The sequence below is a fragment of the Sorex araneus genome, chromosome 6, assembly GCF_027595985.1.
Source record: "Sorex araneus isolate mSorAra2 chromosome 6, mSorAra2.pri, whole genome shotgun sequence".
Taxonomy (NCBI): Eukaryota; Metazoa; Chordata; class Mammalia; order Eulipotyphla; family Soricidae; genus Sorex; species Sorex araneus.
The window spans coordinates 129,764,808-129,778,515 of record NC_073307.1 but is presented as its reverse complement, the minus strand read 5'-3'; the positions used below and the strand labels follow the sequence as shown (position 1 = coordinate 129,778,515).

At 34.7% G+C, this 13,708-nt stretch overlaps 1 protein-coding gene across 1 annotated transcript in view; it reads left to right on the top strand.

Moving 5' to 3' along the window:
* Positions 1-13,708, top strand: part of KIF18A (kinesin family member 18A) — a 63,252-nt gene that overhangs the window by 32,312 nt on the left and 17,232 nt on the right. Inside the window, exons 11-13 of the mRNA XM_055142910.1 lie at positions 1,236-1,400; positions 1,621-1,742; positions 2,294-2,526. Of these exons, the coding sequence (XP_054998885.1) occupies positions 1,236-1,400; positions 1,621-1,742; positions 2,294-2,526 (520 nt within the window). The remainder of the gene's footprint in view (positions 1-1,235; positions 1,401-1,620; positions 1,743-2,293; positions 2,527-13,708) is intronic.

Sequence of the window (13,708 nt, the reverse complement as noted above, 5' to 3'; positions counted from 1 at the left end):
GCAAATGCCCTACCCACTATACTATCGCTCTGGCTCCATCCACTGAAAGTCTTGTGGCTCCCTAAGATTTCCTACCTTTTAGGTTTTTACTCATAGGAGAAACTCTCGATTATAGCATTCTATAATACGTCCTCCCTGGCACAATCTGGTGGTTAATTTTGTTTTATCTTTCTTAACTTGTCCGGGCTTTGTTCTCTTTAGTTTTGTTTTTGTTAGTGTCTTTTGACAAGGAGTGTTACGCTATTATAATTAACCACAGAAACCACAGTAATCAGTGAGAAGTCAGTGCCTATCAACTATTTTTTCTTGATCTACTTGATTTAGATTGAAATTGAGAGTACTCCTTTATACATCATTTTACTTTTGAAAGAATGATCAAGTAAAAAGTTTTGGCCAGCTAAAATTTGACTATGACTTAATGATAGTCACCTTTGCCTGACCTTACATCCCTTATAGCATATTTTTAAAAGATGAGGTTTTTTATTTAAATTTAAATGTAGTCTCTAATCCTTTTTTGTTCATTTATTTCACTGCTTCCAGAATCTCTAGGACTCAGTCATTTCAGGTTCAGTCACCTGATAATTATTGAGAACCACTGTCTCTTGGCAAATGAAAGGGCCTGCTCTTCTGGCCCATCATTCCTAAATCATGTGCAGAAGAGTCCCAGGTTGAAACACCAAAAAGCCAATTTTGATCTCGGTTCAGGACTTTGTAAAACATCAGAAATATTCAGAATATCCATTATATGTCAAATGTTTGTAAGAACTCTGATAATTGCTTTTTACTGTCATTTGCTCCAGCCAATCAAAGCTAAACCAGACTAATACTTTATTTCTTTGAATCTTTCAAAGTGAAGGAAATGAAAGAGCAAGACATATATCTGAATTGGATTTGACAAAAGCATGCACTTTCAAGCTTTATATGAATTTTCAAATGCAGCATTAAAGGACTGTTTTAGTACAAAAACTTGTGTCTTGTGTCTTCAATTTGACTGTCGTATTTCTTAAAGCCATAAACTTTGACCATGTAATTTTTTAAAAATACCTCACTACTCGATTTCCTATTTTTCTGCAAGCAGGAGTATTGAGAGATTTCAAGGGGAAAATAGCATTAAGTACAAAGTCTAGTCTAACTTAATCAACTATAAAAGCACACATAGAAGTTTTATTAGCATACTGACATTTGCATACATCCAATATCAAAAATTATTAGTTGACTACTGTAATCTTTTTCAGGCTACTTGCAAACGAGATCATCGACTTGCAATGTTAAAAACTCGTCGCTGTTACCTAGAAAACAAAAGGGAGGAAGAATTGAAGCGATTTGATGAGAATAGTAGTTGGCTCTGTCGTGTGGAAAACGAAATGGCACTCATAGGTCAGAATGGTCATATTTCGAAGGTACAGATATGTTTAAAAACTCAGTTTTTTAAGACTAAACTCTTTAATAAGACAACTGTTGGCCCTTTTTTTTCTCTTGATATGTAATTGATGTTTTATTGTGGTTCTTAACTGAATATTCCTCTCCCTTCCCAACTTATCAATCTGATTTATGTGGGTAGGCTCTCAGAATCTGATATTTTTAAGGTTTTCTGACTATGGTTTGCATTCCTTTCCCCAGGAACTCAGTAAAGATCTTTATTGTCACCATTTGCACCTCCAGAACCAAGATTTGAAAGCACAAATTAAGCATATGATCGATCTGGCTGGTCTTCAAGAACAGCAACACAGGCAGACTGAGGCGTGAGTATATGATGTACCTATTTTGCATTTTTAGAGGCTGTATGTTCAAAGCACCTAAAGCATAGATGTTCACTTTACTACTGCCAGAAAAATTGAGTTTTATGAGATGAGACACATTATTTTTAGTGTCTAACAGCCTGAGAAAGCTTGCTGAGATCAAAAACATTGAAAAGTATAAAAGATGTGGTTATTCTCTATCAAAAATTTACTTTATAGTTTTAAAAGTGTTTTTCTTTAAATATTTAGTATTTGGGGATGGAGAATGTATTTCTATAGTGGAGCTTATGCTTTGCATGTATGAAGGCCTCATTTAATCTTAGGCACCTCCCAAAATGTGTTATTTTTGTGCGATAAATCCATACAAAATTCTAGGAGACCTCTATTCGTGGAGTTTATCCTAAGTTGTTTGTCTTATATCTCTCTTCACTACTCATATTTTCGATCACAAATATATATGGTAAATTCAATGATCAGCTAATATTTCTGTTTCATCAGAAAATAATGTATTTAAAATTAAGTAATTATATCTCTTTTTTACCTCCTGAATATAGAGTTTTGAATGCCTTACTTCCAGCCCTAAGAAAACAATATTCAACATTAAAAGAAGCTGGCCTGTCAAATGTTTCTTTTGAAACTGACTTTAAAGAAATTGAACATTTAGTAGAGAGGAAAAAAGTGGTAGTTTGGGCTGACCAAACTACTGAACATACAAAGCAAAATGGTCTGCCAGAGGTTTCTGTTCTTATGAACTTTCCACAACTCAGACCAGTTGAACCTATTCTTTGTAAGTACAGTTTTTATTTTATTAAGCAAATAATAGTATTTCTAATGACTACTCTTTTTTAATATATCAGTCTGTGAATAGCTAATTTTTGCGTAGGTTGGGCTATTTCGTGAAAATTAAAAGGAAAATTAAACTTCAGAATAATTTCATTAAACCAACAGCTTCTAGAGGCCTTAAATTGGTACACATTGATGTTCTAAATAACTCTAGAAATAAAAATTTAGAATGATTTTATTTTCATGGGGTTCCCACCCCAGGCAGTTCTCAGGGTTTGCTCCTGGCTCTGTGCTATAATAATAATATTATTCTATCTATTTTCTATAATAATGGACAGCCCTGGGGCCGGAGCGATATAATACAGCAAGTAGGGCATTTGCTTTGCACATGGCCGTCCTGGGTTCAATCCCTGGCATCCCACATGGTCCCCTGAGCAATGCCAGGAATAATTCCTGAGTACAGAGCCAAGAGTAATCCCTGAGCATCGCCAGGTGTGACCCAAAAAGCAAAAAATAAAATCAAATAAAAATAAATAGATAATGGACATTCGGGCGGTGTTCAGGGAACCATATGGGGTTTCAGGGACTGAACCTGGGTCAGCCACACTTGCAAGGCAAACAAACATACTACCTGCTGTACTATTGCTCCAGCCCTGGGTCTACTTATTTATTTTAAAGTCTGAGAATATCTAAGTCTAGGACCTTCTAGTTTGGTTTCTGTCACTTTTCCCTGCTGGTTTTCTTTCACTTGTGATGTATTTGTATGAATGCAAGCTAGCTTCAGTGCCTAAGACATGTGCAACATTGTATGCAGAAAGTACTTCCAAGTTTCTGATAATGTTACCTTCCATCAGTAGGACTTACATTTGCTTCTTCCATTTGAACTGAAAGGTGTGCTTTGGTAAGAACCTGCTTATTCCCGATTTATTCTGTGAAATATAGTTTAAAGGATCCCAACTCAGCCAGTAGGATTTTAAAAGGATTCCCTTAAGTTGACCCTATATTCCAATTCTGGTAATCCAGTTTCACAGATCTCTCAAGAATGTTGCTGGCTTTTCTGCCACCTCATCCAATATAAGCAAACAAGCTCTGGGGCAAAAGAGCTTCGAAAGTAGAAGTGACCATCCTTAGCCTACAATTTTCCTCTGAAGCTTGCCTGTAATTCTTCACAATCTTTTTTACATGTCTATACCTTTGAGCCCATGTTTTTTTGTTTTTGGTTTTTTATATATTCTATTCAGATAGTTCAGTTAGGGACTGGAACAATAGCACAGCGGGTAGGGCGTTTGCCTTGCATGTGGCCGACCCAGGTTTGATTCCTCCATCCCTCTTGGAGAGTCCAGCAAGCTACTGAGAGTATCCCGCCCGCATGGCAGAGCCTGGCAAGCTACCCTTAGCGTATTCGATATGCCAAAAACAGTAAGAACAAGTCTCACAAAGGAGACGTTACTGGTGCCTGCTTTAGCAAATCAATGAACAACAGGACAACAGTGCTACAGTGCTAGTTCAGTTACATTAGCAGAAAGGTTGGTAGAAATCTCAAAGGGAAAAAGATAGGTTAGTCTGAATTACCTTGTCTTTATTATTGTCTCCTCTATTTTTTTAATTAAAATGATGATAAAATTACTGATAATATATATACAAATATATATATTGATAAAGGCTTGTCATCACTAAAGCCGATCCAGTTGAGGTCTTTGGAAAGAAAACATTTTTTAAATTCTCTGATACCTTTTGGGCCTTAATTTGTTCCTTATTATGTAATTTTGTGTTAGAGAGAAACTAGGTTTTAACACCAGAACTGAGAAATACTACCTGCTATATATAATAGTCATTATTCCTTTTTTTGAAGTTCATGTTTCACATTATAGTTAGACTTTCCTTGTCAAAAGTAAAAACATTTATTTGGTTAATTTCTTTACATAACATTTTAAAAAGCTATTGAAATTTTATTACATTTTATAAATATGTATTCTCTTATGAAAATATATCAGAAGGTTAGCTTTGGTTTTTATATTTAGTTCTTAAAATAATTCTTGTTCAAATTACTTTATAGGTTACTATTTGCTTAGTATATCTTGTCCATTCCATGAATTATGTATATCCATTATGAATAGAGGGTCAAAGATGAATAATAGGGAAGGGATATAAAATGAAGCAACTTAAATTTTTCAGTCTTAAAATGTTGAAGACCTACTAATTACAAATACTATAACAGATTGGTAAATTCAAGGAATGTTAATTATGAAATATAGCTAATATAAAAGAACATAGTACTCTGGCTTTAATAATAATAATAAGACTGATCACCTAGAGCCTTGCAGGCCATTGAACTTTGAACAAAACAGATTACTTTGATATGAGCAGAGAAAATGTATTTCAGTCATGTTTTCAAAGATTCGTCACGAAGAGTTGTGAATTTTGGTCTGTGCTAGAGTACTTGTTTTGCAGGTAGGGGCTACTGGATTCAATCCGTGGCACAAAGGAAGGGAGAGAAGAAAGAGAACATTATTTTGGAAAATACTTAACATTGTTCTCACTGCTGTGTTCAAATCAGATTTTAATGTGTCAGGGGCTGAAGCAAGAGGCTACTGTGATAACCCAGGTGAAAGATTCGCTGACTCAGACCAGGTTGGTAACCATGGAGTTCTGAGGCCTTTAGAAGGCAGTGTATTGTACAGATACAATCAGCAGGCTCTCCTGACAAATAGGATTTGAGAAATGAGCGAATGAAGGGTCAAGAATAAGGTGTTTGAATTGTAGCAACTGAAAGAATCAAATCACCTTGTAGAAAAGGTGGGAGAGACTAGGTAGAGCAGGTTTATGGGGAAGGCCTGGTGGAAGACTGCTCATTTGCTTTAGAGCATTCTGACATTGCCTATACATACAGGCATATCTTAGAGGTGTAAGTAGTTTGATCACAGTATAAGATCCTGAAATGCAGAAGTCTAAGTAAAATTATGAGTTCTTAACATTTAGATGACATTATTTAAAACCCTAAAAGGAGTTGACATGGTCAAGAGATTTTAGCACTTTTCCGTAAGATCTATGTTGCAAATATATTACTCAGGCTTATCATTCACTTCATTTGAAGCATCCTTTTGATACTGCTATTTTTAAATGTGGTAAAAACACAAAACTTCTCTCTCTCTGTAATCATTCCTCAGAAGGTCTTTTTATCTGTTGTTTTTAATTTGGCTTCTAATTCACTTTGATATAAATTAATATTTAAAAACCTAGCTGTATATAACTGATATAATTTTCTAAGAGCCTATTATTTTTGTGTAATACATTGATAAACCACCCTTGCGAGAATGTAATGTTAGAGGCAGTAGGATTTATAAATCTTTCCATTGGTTTTCAAGGCTATCCTTTTGACTTATATGTCATTCCAGAGGTAGAAGCTTTTTTAAATTTTTGTTTGTTTTGGGACCACACCCAATGTTGTTCAGGACTTACTCCTGTTCTGTGCTCAGGGATCCTGGCAGGTCTTGGGGGCACCAAATATGGTGCCAGGAACTGAACTGGAGCTGGCCACATGCAAGGCAAGCACCCTACTCACTGTACTCTCTCCCTGGCCCCTATTGTTAGACTTTTTAATTTTGCATTATTTTTTTTCTTATATTTAATCATGCTAGTCTCTATTCTTCTTTCCTTTTTTTTTTTAATCTTTCCAATGTTACATGACTGTACCTAACTAAAGACTGAATTTTAGAGTTCCAGGATGTGGCCCAATAGTAGAGTACATGTTTTGCATGTATATGAAATCCTAGGTTCTATCCCGAGCACCGTGCGTGCATCAAGGGAAAAAAGGAGAGGAAGAAAAAGAAAAGAAAACATTACAAGAAAAAAAAGGTAGAAGGTGGGTAAATCAGGTAAAAAGAGATTAAAGCTATGCTAGCAGATGAAGTCTAGTGTTCCGTTGATGAACATAATGTAGTATTTAGAGGTGTTAGAGGTGTAGATTTATAATGCTCTGTTCTTACAGCATATATGTTAGAAACCAGTGACTTGGGGCGAGGGAGGAGGGACACATTGGCAGTGCTCAGGGAATAATCCTGACTTGGTGCTTAGGGTTCTCTCATGGCTGTGCTCAGGGAATTGTGCTTTGGTGCCAGGGATTGCACTCTGGCCTCCCACATGCTTTTGTGTGCTCCAGCTTGTACCTTACACTATCTCTCCACCAACAGAGAAAAAAAATGTCATGAAAAACGTGAAAGAATAAGTTTCAAGTCCCAAGGAAGTGACATCTTTTTGTTAAGTTTTGTTATGTTTTGGAGGCCACTTCCAGGAGTGCTCAGGTGTTACTCCTGGCTCTGCAATGAGGAAATACTCCTGGCAGTGCTCAGGGATACAGCGAGGTATCGGGATCACACCTAGGTTGGTCACCTGTAAGGCAAGTGCCCTACCTGCTGTGCTGTCTCTCCAGCTCCCTCAAGGAAATAAATCTTACTAAAATTTTATAAATGTATTTTTATCAGGTCTCTTCACATACAGTTTATTTTCTTATATCTTCACCCGTGAAGTGTTAAAATTTTCTTCATCTATATTTTGTCCATTTGTTAATAATATCCTTGGATACAGTAATCTGTATTTATGTTACATTGACCTCTCACTTTCCTTAATAAGTCTATATACTTAGTTAAAATGAAACTAACTTAAAATGTTAGCACCTAGCCAATTTTAATACAAGATGTTGGATATTTATTTCACTTGATCTTTACCTACATACCATATGTCTATTGACTCTGCGACTTTGTTCTGGAAAACAATATATGCACCCTGAGTTCCAGTCAGGATGGTAGTGCCAGCAGCAATTTATTTATAGAGCCCATAAAATTTCTGATGTTCAATGAGAAGTCAAGATATCCTCATTATGCATCTGGAAACTTAAATTTAGTAATAGTTTTGTTTTGTGTTTTTTTTAAATTTTACATTCTATGTCCATGGTTTTATTTTAAAGCACAGTAAAAGCAAAGGTACTAGTAAAACCTGTATGTAGTGCTACAGATATTCTAATTGAATATTGAGTTCCAAACTAAGTAAAGGTTTCTGATAAAAATTGCTTAGATACAAAAACATTTTATTTAAAAAATAGGAAATCAGTAAACTAATTCTTTTCATTATAATTATAAAGCAGCAACAAAATGTTTACAAATTTAACTATCCACTTATTTGGTCATTTACAAATAAATTTGATTGTTACAGTTATGATGGAAGTCAATGTCTAGCCTAAATCAATTTTATTTTATCCTATTTCTGTACACACAAGATAGTATTGTTTATTCGCATGTAACTTCAAATATTCCTGTAAACTAATATTCTTTTATTATTCCTTTTATTTTTCCATGTTTAAATGAAATTATGACTACTAGGAAAATGAGACTAAGGATAAATATGTATCCACTATTTCCACAGAGACAAGTATGAAGAGGTTATGGTTGATTTATTCACAATTTTAGATTAATTTAAAGAACTACAACAAATCTTTAATAAGGTGCAAATATGCATTCATACATAACTGATATAATAACCCAAGACATATTACGGATGTGTATATATACATATCACTTCATGCATAACCGATCTGATCTGTGTACAGTAGTGTCTGGGCCCAGAGAGATAGTACAATGGATAGGATGCTTGCCTTGCATGCAGCCAACCCAGGTTTGATTTTTAGATGGTGCTTCAAGCTCTGCCAGGAGTGAATCCAGACATGGAATAAGCTCTAATCACTGTCGAGTGTGACCCAAAAACAATAGAGAGTGTCTTGTGTATTACTATAATAGGGTCTATGAAATGTTTATTAGTTTGGTGACCATACTAATGTCTTTAGGTTACATGCCTTTTAAATAGTTAAAATTCATTCACCTGTATCATTTGCAGCTGTGAATTCCATGAGTCACAAAGCTGTAAGATAGAATCCAGATTTATGATTAGTATAGTAATTGTATCAATCATTTGTAGCCCAGAAGTGTTTATTGAAATGCATATATTAATACTTGATTTCACTTTAGAACTTTGCCAACTAAATTTTAATTTACCATACCTTCTCTAAATAACTCCTCACGTACATGTTAACAAGAATACTAACAAAAGAAAAATCCTTGCCATCATTTTGTTCCAAACCTCAATTAGGTTTAATCCCATTCATCACTGTCTCCCTGTCATGAACCTTGCTTTGTAGCCTGTGACTCATGTTTGCTAAATACTTCATTCTGCTTTTTACACTAACGTACAGCTTTCTAAATCTTTTAACGTTTGCGGTCTTAAGCTTTTGATAAATTAGTTCCTCTGGGTAAAATCATTCAGGACACATGATATGGCACATCAAAAGATGACCTGAAAAGGCCTTCCCATTTTTCAAGAGAGGGATTTTCAAGTCATTAGTGATAAATTATCTAGTCTCTTTATTTAAAAGAACCATCTGTGGAATATTTCAGAAAGCTGAAAAATTAAATATAGACAACCCCCCCACACACACACACACACCTAAGAGACCACATGAAATAAGTACTAGTGTCTTATTGAAAGTATTTAAAACAGAGAACAAAAATAATTCCTTAATTCAATTTATTTTTAAAACATTCTTAGAAAATCTGATGTAAAAATGAATAATTATAGTGACATTATAGTAGCATCTAAATTATTCCTATTGCAGTAATCTTTCTCCTCTGCTGTAACGATCTTCCTAATGAAGAGCAGACCTCTTACTTAGGGGAAAGTCAAACGCTAAAGCTACAGGCTCACTTTCACCCAGTACTTGTTGTCTCTGCTTTTCTCCTTGCTTTCTGCTTTTTACCTCTGCACTTTCTGATCTTTCTCTTCCATCTTGAAGGCTACTTCCTCTCCCTCCGTCCCAAATCCTAAGCTATTAGATGTTTCTTTTATTTTGAATTTGATTGCGATGCTGACTTCATCATGAGACCTTCCCTTTAGTGATTTCTCTCCTCTTTGTCTGCAGTCTTGCTTTTTTCACTGTAATTTTTTGTTCTACTAGTCAATAACTGATGACCTATCTTTTTTCCCAAGAAACTGTAACTTAATTCACGGTCGCAAATAGTTTTTTCAGAGTTAATTTTTAATTTACTTCTGTCACTTGTATCTTACCATTATTATCTTAGCTTTATTAACAAAAGTAAATATTACGAAAAATAATCTTGAAATTGCAAATTAGATACCTTTAAATTATATATACTGTTTGATAAAGCAATTCAACTTTTATGACCTAACTTTAAGAAAACAAAACAGTTGAAAAATACACAAATTACATATGTTTTAATGAAGTGCTGGTTGTAGTAGTAATAAAGTTTATCAATAAACCATTAAATAAATATAACACAATTATCAAAATAATACTAATGCATAAATGACAAGAAATGTGTATATAACAAGTGGTTCAGTTAAAAAGTGTCTATGGTGGCTGGAGCAAGAATAGCACAGCAGGTAGGGCGTTTGCCTTTCCCAGCATCCCATATGGTCCCCCAGCACCTCCAGGAGGAACCCCTGAGCATTGCTGGGTGTGACCCAAAAAAGCAAAAAAAAAAAAAGTTTACGATAAATTTGTATGTATAACACCTTTTATTTTACTTAAAAGATCAAGCTACAAATGCATCTCAGAAAATATTAGTAAAAGTTGATGATACTATCTAGACTATTACTAATGAAAATATTAGTATTTTTCTATCTAATATACAAATTCAGTGCCTGAATTTCTAGTTCATTTTAAAGGCATTTTAAATACTTAAAAAATATTTAAAGGGCTTCTAAAACATAGCAAAATGATTTTGTCTGACTTTCTCTTAAGTTTCTCTATAAACTTAAAGCAAATGAACTCACTGAATCAGAAATATGTAGCCATGATGCAGAAATTGATGAATAAAACACTAATTTCTATCCTGAAATGTGCAGTTTTAGTTTTATATAAGATGCTTTAAAGCACCACATAAATATTTCAGGATGTTTCCTAAACAATGAATGTACAAGTATTATAAAGACTAGAATTGGAATTTTAGAACTTACTGTCTAGATTAGGAAAGGCTCTTGTGTACCTTTAGTAGCCCCCTACCTAATCACTTTTCAAATCCTGGTTTGAATTAGCAATTGATACTCTTTGATTATAATGGTACAATCATAGTCATTTTGAAGAGGCTTATTTAATTCTCCAAACTGAATTCAGTTTATAAGTTACTAGAATTGTATATGCCTTTTCTTAAATTTGTTATTATAATGAAAATCTTCTAGCCTAAAAATGACAGCTATATTACATTGTTTTATTAATATGCACCTTCAACTAAATGACATAAGTAACTTAAAAAAACATCTTAAATTTCATTGTAAGTATATTAAATGTTCATAATTAAAATAATACCCAAATTGTTTTTCAGCAAATAATTTCTCCTCAGATAGCCCCAGGCTGTTCTTAGGACTGTATCTATATCCATGTGTCTATTACGTATACATTGCTAATTTGAACACAGTAATAAAATTGTTGATCATTAAAGTGGTGTGCTCTTTTTAGTTCTCTGAGTATCAACTCTGTAAAAAATAAATCATATCTTCATGTAAGAACTATTATAAACATAGAATTAAGGCTGAAGTTATTCACATTACTTAAAATATTTGAAGACATAGTGATTAGATTTTTGACTTTGTATAAAACAGGTCTCTTGTTAGAGCTCATCATGTTCTGAATTTTATTTTTACTATCATTTGTAAACTTTCAACATATCAAATTACACATGCTAGCATTCAGATATCTGTGACATGAATTAAAGGGAGTTCTTTCATTTCTAGAACTCCTGACTTAAATCTGTTCTGCTTATTTCCCATCATCTCCCATGATTTATTTCCAATCATTAATTCACATACTTACTGACCCTTTAAATTCTACTGATTAAGCAATTGATCTGCCTTTCTACGGGGGGAATATTATGGTGTGGGGGGATGAGTGATGAGCCAGAAAGAAAAGATTTTCCACACTTTTGTTGGGCCTGTAATACTCATTTGTCATTCTATGATTGTCCATTCCATTTTATAGAATTTGCGTATGTGTTTCTATTAGACTTACAAACTTAAGACTTATTAGGCTTAGCTACTTTGACTCTTTCAGTGTCTATATAGATTTTTAATTGAACTCTCCTATGAGGCAAGAGGTAGATTTTGGTCTGGTCTGGTCTGGTCTGGTCTGGTTTGGTTTGGTTCCAGTTTGATGAATTCCGTTTCAGTGTAAGTGTTTGTGTGCAGTCAGAAAGTGGCTCACTAATAGAAAGCAATTGCCCAGAAGCACTGAGCTACCCCGAAGCTCAGCTGTCAGGGATCCCTAGCAAAAAAGAAGTTGGGGGGGGGGGGGGCTGGCAAATATCTTAGCCATATAGGAAGCAGCACCGTGTCCACTGAAGACCATAGACATAAATCTCTGGTGCCACATGTGCACAACATGGTAATCCTGACCACCTCTTGGTCGGTCTTTCCTGTGATTATGAGGGAATCATAGGTATCTCTCCTCCCCTTTCTCTTTTTTCTTTCTCTTCATCTCTGTGTCCTTTTAAAATCACTATCATCCCGTTGTTCAATCATTTGCTCCAGCGGGCTCCAGTAACGTCTCCATTCGTCCATGTTGCATGCTAGTGTAGCCTGATGGCATATTTGGGACTCTTCCAGGGTCAGGGGAATGTGGACTGTCGTTGTTACTGTTTTTGGCATATTGAGTATGCCACAGGTAGCTTGCCAGGCTCTGCCGTGCGGACGGGATACTCTGGACAGCTTACTGGGCTCTCCAAGAGGGACGGAGTCTTTTGGGGCAGCCTCTCATTGCCCTTACAGGTGTTCCCAGTCTACCAAATGTTAGCTTTTGCGAAATTTATAATTTCAGAAGAGAAGTACCAATAGAGTCTAATAAACTAAGATAATATTCTGATTTTTATTGTTTGCTTTGGTTTGGTTGCCTTTTCTTCCGTGTCTTACTGTTTTTACTTATTTTGTAGGAATGCATCTTTCAGTGGATTCTAGAGTCTGCACATAGGAAGTAAAAATGTTTTGAGATAATGTGTGTATGACATGTTTCATTTGAGTAGGACTGGAAGAGTAGATTGGAAATAAAATTGTTAAGAACTTTGATGGCCTTGCTCTACTGACTTCTAGATTCTAGTGTGCTGTTAAGTGTCATGTCATTTTTATTCTTCATGCTTTATATGACTTTTTCTTCCAGGAAGACTTGGGGAACTTCTTTTGGCCTTGATATTTTAAAGTTTTACAATGTTGTGCTAAGTCATGGACTGGAGCGATAGCACAGTGGATAGGGCATTTGCCTTGCACTCAGCTGACCTGGGTTCGATTCCTCCACCCCTCTCAGAGAGCCCACCAAGCTAACGAGAGTATCTCGCCTGCAAGGCAGAGCCTGGCAAGTTACCCGTGGCGTATTCGATATGCCAAAAAAAACAGTAACAACTAATCTCACAATGAAGACGTTAATAGTGCTAAGTCATTATGCTACTCAGTCTTTGGACCTTTATATCTGAAATCTTTTTAGATATAAAGTTTTTTAAGTATAACTATACAGATATATTCGTATGCACTTACACTTGCTTGTATGGGTGTATACATACTTTACTTCCCTTTTTTCTGTCTTAGGAACACTTTGGAAATCTAATGGCGGATCTCCTGTGCTTCTAATCTTCTAATTCTATTAACTATCCTTTAGTATTTACCTTGTTTGTTCTTTCTGCAAGAAGTCCTCATTCACCTTTCTCTTGTAGCCTTTGTTCAGATTACTTTTCCTCTTATAATTTTCATTTCTAAGAATTCTTATGATTTATTTTCTTCCAAAACATTTTATGTTCCATGGACATTATATCTCTGAAGATATTAAAATGGATACTAAATGGATATTAAAATGAATTCTAGCATACTTTAAGTGTTTATTCCCTCTATTTTCCTCTTATGTAGTTTTATGTCCTTATTACCATCTTGAAAGGCATATCCTCAAATATCTATTTTTTCTGATTGTCGCCTGTGTATGGTTAGGACTTCTCAGCTAATTAGCTTTTATTTATGGGGATATCCAAAATAATAATAATAATTATAATAATTCTGTTGAAGAACCAATTGGCAAATGTTCATAAATAAGCCTTTTCTGCTGTGGTTCATCTAAAAAGGAATTTCTTTGTCATATTTAGAAGGTGTAT